The 14,591-nt window shown below is 37.4% G+C and overlaps 1 protein-coding gene across 2 annotated transcripts; it reads left to right on the top strand.

The window, feature by feature from the left end:
- The first annotated feature begins 1,134 nt into the window (after positions 1-1,134).
- On the top strand, positions 1,135-13,675 carry ctdspl2a (CTD (carboxy-terminal domain, RNA polymerase II, polypeptide A) small phosphatase like 2a). Of its 2 annotated transcripts, XM_038707111.1 has the most exons (14): positions 1,135-1,409; positions 4,328-4,355; positions 5,025-5,236; positions 5,927-6,056; positions 6,182-6,328; positions 7,027-7,254; positions 8,120-8,213; positions 8,658-8,769; positions 8,851-8,937; positions 9,033-9,095; positions 9,200-9,279; positions 11,032-11,158; positions 11,270-11,365; positions 12,479-13,675. In XM_038707111.1, exons 3-14 carry the CDS (start codon positions 5,048-5,050, stop codon positions 12,542-12,544), a joined length of 1,419 nt encoding a protein of 472 aa, XP_038563039.1. In that variant the 5' UTR covers positions 1,135-1,409; positions 4,328-4,355; positions 5,025-5,047; the 3' UTR covers positions 12,545-13,675. The 2 variants fall into 2 exon arrangements, with proteins under 2 accessions (XP_038563039.1, XP_038563038.1); XM_038707110.1 differs by lacking the exon at positions 4,328-4,355.
- The last annotated feature ends 916 nt before the right edge of the window (positions 13,676-14,591 follow it).

The raw sequence follows: 14,591 nt of genomic DNA, 5'->3' as shown, positions 1-14,591 counted from the left end.
CCTTGTTGCACTTTATAGTATTTTACATCCAGCAGTTTTACTGGTTATACATGACTTAGGTGCTGTGATTTGTGTGTAATGTTTACTTTTCTGATGTCCCTGATTAATATTATCACTTTAGGGCACAATCTGCAGTTAGTGGACACTGCCATTTCATTTCATTTTGTTCACTCTACTAAATCGGCTGTAAATGCAGATCGTGTTGACTCTGCCCTGAGGCTGTAGCGAGAAGGGTTGTTGTGAAATGAATAACAAGTTTTTGCATGTTCTAGCTTATAACTGCACAAATCTTTTGCTTCCCACTTCTGAAAATACCCATAGTTTTACCAAATTGTTTTCAGATTGAACACCTTTGTCTTACATTAAGAGTTTTCGGCAGGACAACTTATTCATGCAAGCTGACAATGCATGTTGTCTGTGCAAGAATACATAATTTAGAGTCTTTGTTCTGCTGATGACTCTTGGTATTTGGTTTTGAGGACTCAGTACCCATGTACATAACAGAAGAGCGTGTTGATTGATATTTATTACTACCCTCCAACAGTCCCTAATTTCACTGTGGTATGAAAGTCAACCTCTTAGAGCTTGAACCTTGTTTAAAAATTAATTTTAAAAGGAGTGTTCAAAGTTTTCTTGATAGGCCTAATGTAGCTGAATCTACATTATGTTTCAAAGACCCGATTGCTGGTGCAAAGTTTGGGCAGCCAGGACTTCCTACGGCAAAAAGATCTCAAATTCAGATTAGGCTACCTGTCACATTGTCTATTTTTGCCTGTTGGTATTTCCTGTTTATTTTTCAAAAACATAGTTGATGTTCACAGTGCTGCTTACCAGTATCTAATATCTAATCTAGATCTTTCCACAAGGGCTTGAAAGTATTTGAGCTGAATTTGACTGAAAACTAAGCTGGAACAGAAAGTTCACTGTGATCTTCTCTGCAAGCTGCACTCCACACTGTAATGTTGAAAAACGTTTTTAAAATTATAAAAACTTTAGGCAAAAAGATGCTAAACACCAGTACGATTCTTAAAACTGTAAAAGGACATAACACATTATGCACACAGTCTACGATTTGCACATCCTGTAGTCACACAACAATACCAGCAGGGATAAAGTGTGTTAGTGAGCATCAGCCCAGCTGCGCACACACTATAGCCATTTTCCTGTTGATTCCGCTCCCCGCCACGTTGGTTCTCTTGCGTGTGTCGCATTCTCCTGCGCACCATCAACGTTATGTTTGTGATGAGGCGGGAAATGGCGCCCGCAGACATGGTTGATAAGTGACAAGCTACCAAGCGACCGACAGCTGGCAGCAACAACCACGGCCCGGCCTCTACCGGTGGCCGCAACGGTCGCGGCCGAGAGCTGACTACGCTGCGGGAACATTTGAAGAGCTCCGTAGATTACCAGTAAGTAACGACGTCAAAATGTAAACAAAAAGGTTTGTCCCCCCCTGATAGCCTGACTGCTGCTAGCTAGCGGCTAACGTTAGCCAGTGAAGGGGGCGTAGTCTAATGGCTGAAAACAGTCATGGAAGCGAACAAAATGACGCGTTAGCCACAGCGTAGCTAGCTGTGATGTAGCTTTGTTCCGCCGAGGAATTAATGGACAGTTTGCATGTTAAACACAGATATGTTTACGGGAATACACACGAGACGTGCTGTGGGAACTGAAGTAAATAATGACACGGCCTTGCTTTTGCTGCCATTGGCGGTTTTTTTGCTAGCCTCAAAGCTAACTGTAGCCACTTATCATTATTAGCCATGGAGCCCACCGACATCATCTGGTTTAAATTATATTAGGATAAATTACAGTTGATAGCAGTTATAATAAGCGGTCAAGTGCCAGTTGTGGCCACACAAAGTCATAGTTTTGTCGTACCACATGTGGGACACAGGCGTCAAACCAGTGGTGGTTGTACATTGGGCTTTTAATGCTACTTATCAGCAGCTGGCTAACGTTAGCTGACGTTCTGGAGTTTTAATAAATAACGTTAACGTTAGACTAGGAGATCTTACATAACGGTAGTTAGCGATGCTGTTATGCTACCTGATCAGATATAGCAATAATTAGCTAATAAAACCGCTGCATAGCTGAGCAAATATACATACATAAAGCATTTGCACTGAACACCAGTTCAATTTGAACATAATAAGGCCTCGGATTTCGAATTTCCAGCAACAGTCAATGTTTATCACGTCAACCGCCCACTCTAGTGACCAGTGGCCTGTGCTACGAAGGGAGTCCAACCTACTCAGAGTTAACTCAGGGTTATCAAGCAAACTCAGGGTTGACGAACTCTGACTGCCTACACTGGTAGTAAACGGTTCTACGACGTTGAAAAAGATTTTGGTTAGTTGAGTCGGTGTTAACTTAATTGGAGTTGCATAAAGTCACATGAAGGGGGCATGTTCGGCCGTGCAGATAGAGTTTCGCAACGACGCATGCTCTGTATTTTCCCCAGAAGAATGCGCTGATAGTGTCAGGAGATGAGGAGTTTAAAGACACAATAACGGCCAAATTTAACACCGTGGCGGCCGACAAAGTGAGGGAGGCTTGTTGGCATGCGTTGAGTAAATTTGCTCTTATTGTAGGCTAATTCTCTATTATGTATTTATGGACTCTTCTTTTATATATCATTATACTTATATCCTAATATAATTAAAATGTAAATGTACAACTGCACATTATGTCCATTGTAATAAAATAATTGGAGAGAGGGGGAAAGAATTTCCATGATTAATGTGGTAGATTTAGGAGAAACTAATAATCACAAATCAAGTTAAAATATATTCTCTGACATTATGTTCAAATATTTATGAGAGAAATTCTCTGAAAAATAGTGTTTTTTTTCCTCAAGCAACCACATGCTTCACTTTGCAAGGCTGCAACATCACACACACACACACACACACACACCTCCGCCATGTATTATGAGTGCAGTGGAAAATTATGAGACTTCACAATTGGATTTAGCAGAGAGGAAATAGGTGAGTTTTCCCCACCTAGCACCCACCTTAGAAACTTTGCCCTGAATTGGGTGTAGTCTATTCTGAAGGAAACACCAGAGTGATTTGGATTTTTTTTTTACTTTAATTTCAGGGAATTTTTGTTCTTGTAAATTTTCCACTTTCATCTTGATCTTTTCTCTGCTGTTAACCCCCACACTGGCTCCGTATTTTTTGACACGTAAAATAGTCAATCTAAATATGTGAAAACGGTTAATAATTGAGTTATAGCCTGCAGATTGGCTACATCTCAGAAACTGGCCCATTATTTAATTATCTTCTCCCTAAATTCACAGAGTTTGCAGGGCTTGCTGTATGAACATAATGCTGTTGTGTTAAAAATAACATCAACAGCAACCGCAGTGGAACAAGTCAGGATGAAACGGATGAAATCTAAAAATATTTTATTAAGTGGTATGTATTAATTGCCTACTTCTCATCATTAACACTGAGTACAGATGTGGTGTGTAGTCCGCATACATAGGGAAACCTCGAGTTAACCATGAAGATAACCTGCTCGGAGCAGTTTAGAGATGCAGTCTAAATTGCCATGGCAACAGACCTTTGTTAACACCTATCCACCTTTCATAGTGCGGATTAATCGGGAAGTTACACCCGACGTCAGAGTTACTCCTGAAGTTACCTGGATTGCTTCATAGTACAAGCCAGGGGTCTGATTATAATCTTGTTTACTGTGACAACCAACGGTGAAAATGTTAACTAACATGATAGTTAAAGGAGTATTACACCGGATAAGAGAGAAAATCCATAAATTAAGCGTTTGAGGGCAATACAGGATAATATCTTGTGGCCATGTAACGTTATACTGGGTAAATAATCATTCTTGGACCGTAAAGTAGTTGTCAGCATATTTTATTATTTTTTTGTCAGCAAAAACTGAAAAGGTGCCAACATCAATAGATTATAACATATATGATGTTGTATATTGTATGTCGCAATACTTAATACGTTACATGCTTTTTTCACTGTGTTGTCTGGTGAGTAAGCAAGAAATCCCAGCACAGAAATGTCAACAGTACTAACAGTATCTCTCACCTATATTTGTCTATGAGGGATCATATTTATTTTTAAAACCATAAATATCCTCAGTGCATATCTTGGTCAGGATTATTTGTAACCACCTTTAAGGGATCCTTAGTAACTTATTTGTTTATGTTTAAAAATGTTATTGCCCAAAATAAACTTTTAAAATATTTTATAAACACCCATCAGTGTCAGTATCTGTCTTTAAAAATCCAATATCTGGAGTTGCCTTGTAACCTAAGTACTGTCTGTGCTTCTGCTTTTTGAATGTGTAGGAGTACTTTCAAGTAAGAGGGGTCACAAGTAAGTCTTAAACAAAAATGTTAAAATATAAAAATTGCAAAAAAGATGAAACTTGTAACTTTGGCCTTGTTGGTGTCAAATCAGGGAAATGACTACTCATCATAGCTTGCAGTTCTGAGCTTCTTTTACTTGTCTGTACATAATAAAATGTGGAGAGAACATGGTATTTATTGACTTGCCATTTTCTTATTTTACTATTGAATTTGACAGTTCTGGATTCAAAGTCTGTCCATAATTTAAGGATGTTTTATTAGCTTATCTTTAATTTAGCTGCCATAATGATTGGTAAAAAAATCACATAATGTCTTTTGAAATTTAGTGTATACAAGTTACATTATACTGTCAAGAAGTCACTGCATCAGAAATTTAAAGTGCAGGGTATCAAAGCTTCAGTACCTTTTTGGTTCTGAGTGCTGACCAATATTTATTGGCTTGAAATATCTGGTCAGATACACCATCTTGTTTTCTCATTGTATGATCATATAATAGCATATTTTAATCAAAATGTTCTAGTTTTAGACTTTAATTCAGACAAAGTTCTCTAAAGCTGCTTGTGGTTGAATAAGCTGAAACAATTACAACTTTGGTTCTTTTTAATTCATTGAAAACATGTATGTTAATTATTAAAGCAGTGTTTTTTTTAAAAACTTTTTTTCTCCCCCTTGTCAGATTTTTCTATGTGACGTTGGAGCATGATGAGGCTGAGAGTGCGTAAAGCTCCTCAGCAGCCAAACTTAGGCCGTCAAACCCACCCGTCCCAGGCCAAACGGAAACACTGTGAAGTGGAGCCATCCCCCGCGAGAGGTCGAGGCAAAATGCAGAAGAATGAAACAGGCCTTTTCTCCACTATAAAGAAATTCATCCGTGGAAATGCTGTCAAGGTGGGCTTACGTCAGGAATCATAACTGCTTTTTTGCAATTTAGTTTTTGCTTCTGTAACATAACACACTGTAGGAACACACACTCTTACTATATACAGAAAGTAGTGCCTAAACTGCATTTGGTTCGAAACGGTGACTTACACATAACATCTAGGAGTGTTTTTAGATGCTCAACAGAAAGTCTCAACACAGCCAACATTGTTTCCTACTGGTTGTTTTTAGACGGTTCTGTAAACTTCCTCTATTTTCATTCTGACAGCTGTTAAAAATACTCTGCTGACTGCCAACTGTAGAACCACATACTGTACACATTTATATTATTAACAGAAAAGAGTAGATCAGATAATTTCTCTAAAAAGCTAATACAATGTCAGCTTAATGACCATAAGTCATAATCATCTCAATCACTTCTTTGCCTACCAATATATATGCTCAGTTTGTATATTTTGGAATTCTTTGAAACAAGTGTTTGAATATAAACATCAACTATTGTTGATTGTACCATGATTTAATTGCTGTAATGGAAATATGCTGCCAAAACTTATTTTGCAATGCTACTAATTGCATTTTTCATTATAGTAAATTTGGAGATTTTCAAATTGAAAGACTAAAAAGCGACTGAAAAGCTGAACTTGTGTGAACGATTCGAAACCTTGACTGGTTCTGTATTCTTGTTATTATTTTTCTTAGGTGGAGCAGGAAATTCCCGCCAAGAGGAGTCGCATTGAATGTAATTCTGATTTAATAACGTCAACACCACAGACTAGAGGCCTTTCCAACAAATCAGTCTCCAGAGTTTGCCGGAAAAGTCCAAATAAAGGTAGTACAGACCCAGTAACAAGTGTTGTATACTTGACTAACAGATGCCTCTTCCATGTTAAATAGTAACCAATAAATATGTTGTTTTTTGGGTTGTTATTTAAGAGTTGTTGTATGTTTTTTTAGACACAATGACTTGCAACAGTAAACCCATGAAACCAAACGGTAAACTAGAGATCCCTGTTGAGGAAGCAAGCAGCCCACCACGGACCACCCTGCTTGGAACCATCTTCTCTCCAGTCTTCAACTTTTTCTCACCAGCAACTAAAACTGGTAAAACAAAAGAATCCATAGATGTGTATGTGTAAAAATATCAAATATTAAGACTGATTATAAAAATTCTAGATAGATTTTAGGGCCTTTTCACACCTCAAAGTCCAAAAGCCCGTTTTTCATACATTTGATGCTGTTAGTTTCGGTTTCACATTGCAATTATGCAAGCACGCTAAAGAACTATACATGACATACCTACATCCAGTCATCATCATCTGTGTGAGCTGCGTCACCCTATACTTGCACTTGATTGATTTCTAGATGGGCGTGTGTTTGTGTGTTGTCAGTTCAGCAGGTAGCCTTCTATTGTAGTTTGAATGAAGGATAAAAATGAAATTGCCACTGTAATTATAATGAATAATTTGGTCTCCTCTCACCATGTGCTACCATGGCTCATTTTGTTTTGTTGCGTTTTTCCTTTTTCTGCTTCTGACAATAGCTTGGCAGATCTTTCTCTATTTGGTCCGAAAGTCCGATCTATCCCAAAAAATATTTTCACACTAGAAACGAACCAAACCATCGTTCAATTTGAGCTGTTACCACCTCTTTAATTTTGGTTTGGATCAAACTGTCCGAAAGTCTGGACCAAATGAGGTAGGTGTGAAAGGGCGCTCAACTGTCAGTTAAGTGGTTTATGAGAGAAACTTCTATAATATGTGAGTAAAACTACACTAACCGCTCTTGTCACTTGTATTCAGCCACTCCTGGTTCAGACTCTCCTGGCCAAGCGATGGAGGCGGAGGAAATCATGAAACAGCTGGACATTGAGCAGGCAGAAGAAATGCCAAGCAGCACACTCACATCCACAGAGGGCATCACTCCGTGTCACGCTGCCCCGATATTACCACAGAGAGTCCAGATTAACTCTGATACATCCATAGAAGAAGGGGAAATTGTCACAGAAACTGACATGCCACCATTAACAGGTGTGACCACTCTCACGTTAGGCCTCGGACATTTTTTAATTTGGGACCCTTTCTTTACATAAACATAATCGAGGATATCTTAGGTGACAGATCATTTCTGTGTCAGTACGGTTTTAGCCTTTTTCTTCTTTATTTTTTTCAGACCTGAAATACTAGCTGCAGATAGGTCTCATTATTTAAACTGCTGCTCTTATCACCAGGTGGAGTTCACCATAGTAGGATGTTAAAATCAAATAAATCTGTTTTTTTGGCTCTTTGGAAACCTAAGTTAACATCACGAAGGTTCTAGCATACAATCTTTTAGCATATATTTACACACAATGGTCTAGGTATTATAACAACTGAAATGTGGAATAAACAACGATATTAGATGATTATTTTAAAAGTGACCGCCCTTATCTAAACATATGGAGTGAACTGGACAATTTACAATTGAGACAAGCTTTGTTCGAAGGCTAAGTAGTTCAGTTTTCTACGTTTTACAAATGTCAGTGGGATTTGAATGAGGTTTTCTTACTTCTGAAACAGAACCTGGGAGTTCTAGTTTCGTTTCGGCAACCTATTGTTAAATTATAAAGCAGAGGTTACAACTATGTTAACAGTTTAACTGTTTAAGACAGACAGTAAAAACTTTGTTAACATCACGAAGGTTTCAACCTCTAATAGCAAGTGCTGCAGAGAGTGCTAATTTGTCTTAAAATATAGAAAGGAAACCTCAGGAACAGACTTAGTTTTCTTTCCGGGAAGGGCCAGCGACAGAGGTGTTGAATGAGAGTTACAAAGCTAGCGGACATCATGACTTCGGCTCTCTCTTACTCTAGGTCGTAATATTTTAACTCCTTGCCCATCTCTCTGTCTTCATCAGTTCCTGGTTGTATGCCAGACGGTGGTTACCAACACACATTACCTCCACCTCCTGCAGAAACCTCATATGATGAGGACTGGGAAGTTTTTGATCCGTAAGTAGATATAAATTTGTGCTTATTTCTAAGCAAATAGCAATAACTATTTATTTATGAAAAATGCTGTCTGATTCCACTTTGCATGTTGGTGTGTGGACAGAGTTTGATGGAAGTGATGCTTTCAACCACTAGATGGCAGCAAAAACAGGTCTGTCCACCTGTGTATGACCCACACCATGGTGTTTACTTCTTTGGAGCTCTCATGTTTAAACAGCCAGAACTTGCAGCGTGAAGATATTTTACTGCAGTGGATCTTTTCAGACCCATGAAAGTGGAGTAGACATTTTCTGCTTTATTAAGTTGTGGGGAAAAAAACAACACTATATTTAAAAGTCGGTTCCAAAAGTTTCGCTTTTTGTTGGGACACTCCTTGGATTATTTAGTTAAAATGGGAGTCTTTTTATGTTTTTTTTTTGTTTGTTTGTTTTTTGTGCTTTTAAGGTACTTCTTCATCAAGCACGTGCCTCCGCTGACAGAAGAGCAATTAACACGCAAACCAGCGTTACCTTTGAAAACACGCAGCACACCAGAGTTTTCTCTTGTCTTGGATCTGGTAAGCAGTGAAAGGTTTCTTGTGCTTTTTCTCATATTAAAAGTAAATTGACTTTAATGGAATTTTAATACTGATTTTCAGGACGAAACTCTGGTCCACTGTAGTTTAAATGAGCTAGAAGACGCAGCCCTGACATTCCCAGTGCTCTTTCAAGATGTAATATACCAGGTACTAACTGTTAAATGTCATTCTCTAATTGAAAGGTCTCCATTTTCTTGCCACAGTGATTGAACTTCTTCTGTTTGTTCACTTTTAATCTGAAGGTGTATGTTCGGCTGAGGCCCTTTTTCCGCGAGTTTCTTGAGCGCATGTCTCAAATGTATGAGGTGAGATGCCCTTTCATTTCCAGTGAGTCCAGACAGTATCTGTTTAATTTGACCCACTCTAAGTTGAGACATTACTCATTTATTGCTGTCCATTAAAATTTCAGATTATTCTCTTCACGGCTTCAAAGAAAGTCTACGCTGACAAGTTGCTCAACATCCTGGATCCGAAAAAACAGTTGGTCAGGTCAGTGGACACAAGGTTCCCGCAGATTCTTAAAGTCTTAAAGGAAATTGAATTTATTAATCTTAAACTAAAGCCTTAAATGTTATTCAAATTTCTTAAATCAATCAAGTCTTGGTAAGACATGGGAAGTAGGATTTTATGAACTGATTTCCTGATGTATCAACATAACTGGTAACATCTATTTAAAATAAACAAACGTCACATAATGAACAACAACAGTGTTTACCACAGGATTGTGTGAGACTATGGTGGGTGGGCCTCAAATACGTGTGCACTCCAAATTTAGGTGCGGCTAGCTTAATCACGTTCTCACGAACAAGTGACGCTTAAAGTGGTTCAGACCGGTAACATTACCGTAGTTACCTCCAAAAAAACTTTGTCTCGAGTCGGATGCCAGAGTGTGAGTGTGTGAGCTTACAGCAGCACGGAGCAGTTCCCACAAAACACAGCGTTAGAGGTCTGTAATGTTAATGTGAGATGTGTAAAAATAGTTTTGGTTCATTTTGAAACTATGGCGGAACAAATTAGACTGTGCCGGGCCTCCATGGTCTCGTTAATTAATGGAAATACTGAACAATACTAATATCTTGTTTCTGGCCGGGATGCTCAGACCAGAGGATCCACTGGCTGCTAGTTAGCTGTCACTGTACCCTGAATGACATGGCTTAAGTGCAAATTCAAGGAAATGTAACCAAGATTTTGCAGCACGGTTGAAACCAGTACAAGGCAGTGCATACAAGGCAAAACGTATATCTACATAGAAAGCAGAGGTACAAAACACCAGTCATACAAGTCAAATGAGAGAGTAGGAGATCTGTTCCACACAATGTTCCCCTGATTTGATGTTGGTTCATGTTTTTGTTTTCTTTCGTTCAATTTGGGTTATTGTGAAATTGGTCTTAAATTTCATTAAGTCTGAATCCATAGCTTGCTTTAAGCTGTAGGAACCCACACAACTTTGAAGCAGCTTTTGGAATAAAGTACTTTGATTTTCTGTGAATAAAATATGTGTGCTTTGAGTTAGGTGTAGTGAAGTGGATGAATTTTAAGGATCAATATATAGTGAACAGGATGTGCAGCTGGAGGACACTGTCTGTCATCCATGATTCCACCAGAAATGTTGACCAGTTGTATTCTACACTCTGCTTTAGGAAGTAATTGAAGACAAACTTTCTTTTACAGCCTTTTAGACAGTCTTGAAGATAAATTGTGAATGTTTTTACACGATCTTTGCTGCTTGAAACCAAAAAAGTACTTTTAAATAACACTGTTTTATACTAGATGCAGAGTTTGTTTCCATAGTGCTGTTTTCAAGTTAATCAAGTTTGCTTGACATAGAAAGCTAGAAATAGTTAAACAAGCAATCAACATTGATGATTTAGTTAATCCTCCATACATGCCCATGCTTTGTGATCCAGTCCTCCACACCTCTGACTTTTTAATTGTCTTCAGCCATAAATACAGGATGTAAAATAGTCTGGTTGGACGCAGCAGTAACTTCCTCTTCCTTCTGTCAAATGAACAAATAAGGGGAAGAACCTTTTGTGCTAATAAAAATTAGACATTCACAAAGCAGGTTATTGCTTGTGTCACTGTTTCAAATGAATGAGGATTATCACCACACACATTATCCCCTTTTTTAAATACAGCACACCAGGTAATTTTTTCATTAATTCCTTGCGTTTTTTTGTTGAAAAGGGGTATTATTGCATATTTTAACCGAGGAATATTCTCTCATTCTGTGTTTCATAGGCATAGGCTCTTTCGTGAGCACTGTGTGTGTGTTCAAGGAAATTATATTAAAGACCTAAACATTCTCGGACGGGACCTTTCCAAGACGATAATAATCGACAACTCACCCCAAGCCTTTGCTTATCAGGTGAAACCATTTCACATCAGAAAGTTAAACCACTTGCTATTTTTATTTTTTTTTACCAGTGTTTCACTGTGTCACTATGAAATGAGAGCATAGATTTGATGTCTTTTTCAGCTTTCCAATGGGATCCCTATTGAGAGCTGGTTTGTGGATAGAAATGACAATGAGCTTCTAAAGCTTGTTCCTTTCCTTGAGAAGCTTGTGGAGCTGGTACGTATTCTGACATTTTGGCCTCTGTCTAGTTAGCCTGCTGGTAACAGCCTAACACTGCTGCTGGTGTGTTATGAATATTCCACCTACTCTTCCCTGTGGAGATGCAGTGACGCACAATCCCTGTAAAATTCTTATTCTATTCTGATAGAAGAGAAAAATATCTTCAGTGTTGTGCAGCTACGACAGAGCCCTATGTTACTCAATGATAAATTGAAAGATTAATGTGGATAAAGTCACGAGATATACTTTTAGTACTGATGACAGATCAGGAGAACATTTTTTAAATATGACATGTAATTTATTCTCATTGTAAAGTACTGAATCCTATAAAATATGTTAAGTCGTTATGAGGATATTATAGAAATATTATTATATTTTTTTGTTTCAGTATTTGTTGATGGAATTTTTCAACCACATACTTTAACTATCTTATGTAGTACAGCTGATTTAAAATATAACACACCTTCATAAAATTTATTTGGCTTAATGCAATTTCACGTTTCTCTTTATGCACACGCAATTGGAATAATTCACTCACTTAAATTAAGAAAGAAATGAGATCCTAACACATGATGGATCAAGTATTTTCCTAAGATTTCTGTCAGGAGCTGTAGGTAAAGACACTCTGGTACATGTATCTAAAAATACAACAGTCCTGCAATAAAGGTTATAGTGTTTGGTTTTTATTTTAGAGAGGTTTTAATTCAATTTGTGATCATTTGTGTTGCTGTTGAATTGGTTTGTGTTTATAATGAGAGATGTTTAGGCTACCTTCGTTGATATAAACATGGTGGATAAAACACCCGTCAGTATAATGCACTACAGTTAAACAACACTGTAAAACAGCCTCCAAAATGATCATACACTTGAATCAGCATTTCTCTAAAACAGCTTGACTGAAAAAACTGAACATTATAATCAGTAGGTAGTATTTCCCTGTTGGGACAACCCATGCAGTAAATTATTCACCTTTTCAGTCTTGTTACCGCCAGCTTTGCCCACGCTGGTGTGAAACTATAGGCTTTAATCATCAACATTGAATTGAAAAGGATTTTGTTTCTTGTAATTAAATAAAATTAAAAATTCCATCTGTCCCCTCTTTTATCAAAGAATGAAGATGTCAGACCGCACATCCGTCAACAGTTTCGTTTGCACGACCTCCTTCCTCCAGACTGAGGACCTTGTGCTTGTCTTTCAGTTCAAGATGGTATCAACATTGGAGAGAGAGGGGAAAAAACTGACTTCCAGAAGGAAATATTCAATGGAATTCTCCATGCCATTGTTATTATTATTATTATTATTATTATTATTATTATTATTGAAATAATGCAAAAAATTTAAAGCTATATTTGAGTCCAATAATCCTGGATGTTTTTATACAACCAGACTCTGAACAAACAGACCTGCTCGCTTTGGCAGACTTTTCACTTTTTGCTCGCTCCTTTTTAGTGCGGCTTTGAAGACGGCCTCCTGTAAGGTATTTTGTCTTTTAAAAACAGTTTTGGATCGACAAAACTGAATGTCATGTAGTGTTGGATTTTATGGACCTTGGTGGCCAGTCAAACCTGTATAATATTCAATCTGTTTACTTGTAAATATATGTACATATTTTTTTTTTCTTCAAGGTTTTTAAGTCGATTTATTTTCACTTCAGATTTTAGTATGTATTCTTTGATTCGGTTGCTTTTATAAACCAACAAGATGTTTGTGTGTTTTGTTTGAAGTTGTTGATAGATGGCTGCTTTTCTGTTGTATGCCTGCAGTTTCCTGTGATGCTTTACTCCATTACATGCAGTCTGTAATAAGGTGCGGTTATAAAAATGTATCTTTGGGAGGAAAATGTTTCTGAAACAATGTTTTAAAGTTATGTAATGTAAACTAGAATATAGTCTCAACTGAATACAAAGCCATAATGGCTGAATTATAATTTTGGAGATTTGTATTTGAGAGTACATTTCTGATTTCGACACCTCAATCGTCCTCTTTAATGGGGGGTGGCGTGAGAGGGGGGCGGGGAGGGTTTCAGGCATCTTGCACTTTGACGTCCAGCCCTTTGTAACTTGATGTAAAATGTTGTCACTTTTCTACACAGGTGTGTGTCACCTCAGTTTGTTATGTGGGGGATGAAATTGTAGCACCAGCAAATTGCCAACATGTTTGCTTTGAAATCTTGTTTTCCAGGACGTCTTGTATGTGGGATCTTTATGATGTAGGAGTCACAAGTTTTATTGACCTATTGAATGATCACTCCTGTTGTATTCAGTGTTACTTAATGGTTTCCTTAAAAATAAATACATTTTTATATGACTTGGAGCTTTCTACTGATATTTAAAATACATAACCTTTGGGTACATTTATGAACATTTAGATTTTTTTTTTTTAAAAGGTTTTTGGTGATTTAAATATCTGGTAATTTTGGCTACTGGTAGTTTGTAAATGATTCCAGTTTACAAGATTTATTACAGCATGTAAAAAAACATTTTAACAGTTCACAATTATTAAGGTTGAGAGTTTTCAGTCGATGTGAGAACAGAAGTCCTTTCCTGCTTTGAGGCTCCCGTGTGTTTCATCACCTTGAATGTGGTTTCTTTAATTACCTCTGAAAGAATGTTTTAAAAGCAGACATGTAGTATAATAAGGTAAATGATATCCACTGCTGGTTAAAATAGGATGCTTAATTTTAATATGAACAAAGATTTACGATAATGGTCTCTTTTCTTCCACCATCAAACCTTTAAAAAGTAACGTGAGGAAAGGTTGAAGATGCAACAGTTTGCATGTGTCGGGATCTCCCTGAAAGCTTCCTAGAAGGTCTCAATGAGGTTTTTGGTAATGAGGGGTTCCACATCTAATGATCATGAGTGTTTCTTGTCTTGTGTTGTTAATTTGTAATACTATTATGGCTATTGGCTTATTATGGCTTTGCTTTAAAACACTGAAATGCTCATAATTGCTTTGCCTCATTCTTAAAGCAGATCGTTTTAATATTTAGTTTTAGTTTCTGTATAAATCAACAAAAAGTTTAGATTTTTATGTTGGATAAAGTAGCATTATTTGATCCCCTTAGAACTCCTTGTTCTTGAAATACCTGACTTATGAGTAAACTGACTGTACTCTTCAGCTTGCTTGCTGCCCTATAAAAAGGCTGATAAAAAAGACATTTACATTGAAACCTCCAGTGTAACTTGATAGATATCCAGTGACAGTGGCCATCATTTATTGT

The sequence above is a fragment of the Micropterus salmoides genome, unplaced genomic scaffold (assembly GCF_014851395.1).
Source record: "Micropterus salmoides isolate LMB-PRFRI ecotype aquatic unplaced genomic scaffold, ASM1485139v1 Ms_hic_scaffold_8, whole genome shotgun sequence".
In the NCBI taxonomy this organism is placed as follows: Eukaryota; Metazoa; Chordata; class Actinopteri; order Centrarchiformes; family Centrarchidae; genus Micropterus; species Micropterus salmoides.
Note: the sequence above shows the minus strand (reverse complement) of the source record. Positions and strands in the feature narration are given on the sequence as shown.

Coding starts and splice junctions, on each gene's coding strand:
- ctdspl2a (XM_038707110.1), top strand. CDS start 5,048: ATGATGAGGCTGAGAGTGCGTAAAGCTCCTCAGCAGCCAAACTTAGGC. Junction 6,329..7,026: donor CTCACCAGCAACTAAAACTG/GTAAAACAAAAG, acceptor ACTTGTATTCAG/CCACTCCTGGTTCAGACTCT. Junction 8,214..8,657: donor GACTGGGAAGTTTTTGATCC/GTAAGTAGATAT, acceptor TGTGCTTTTAAG/GTACTTCTTCATCAAGCACG.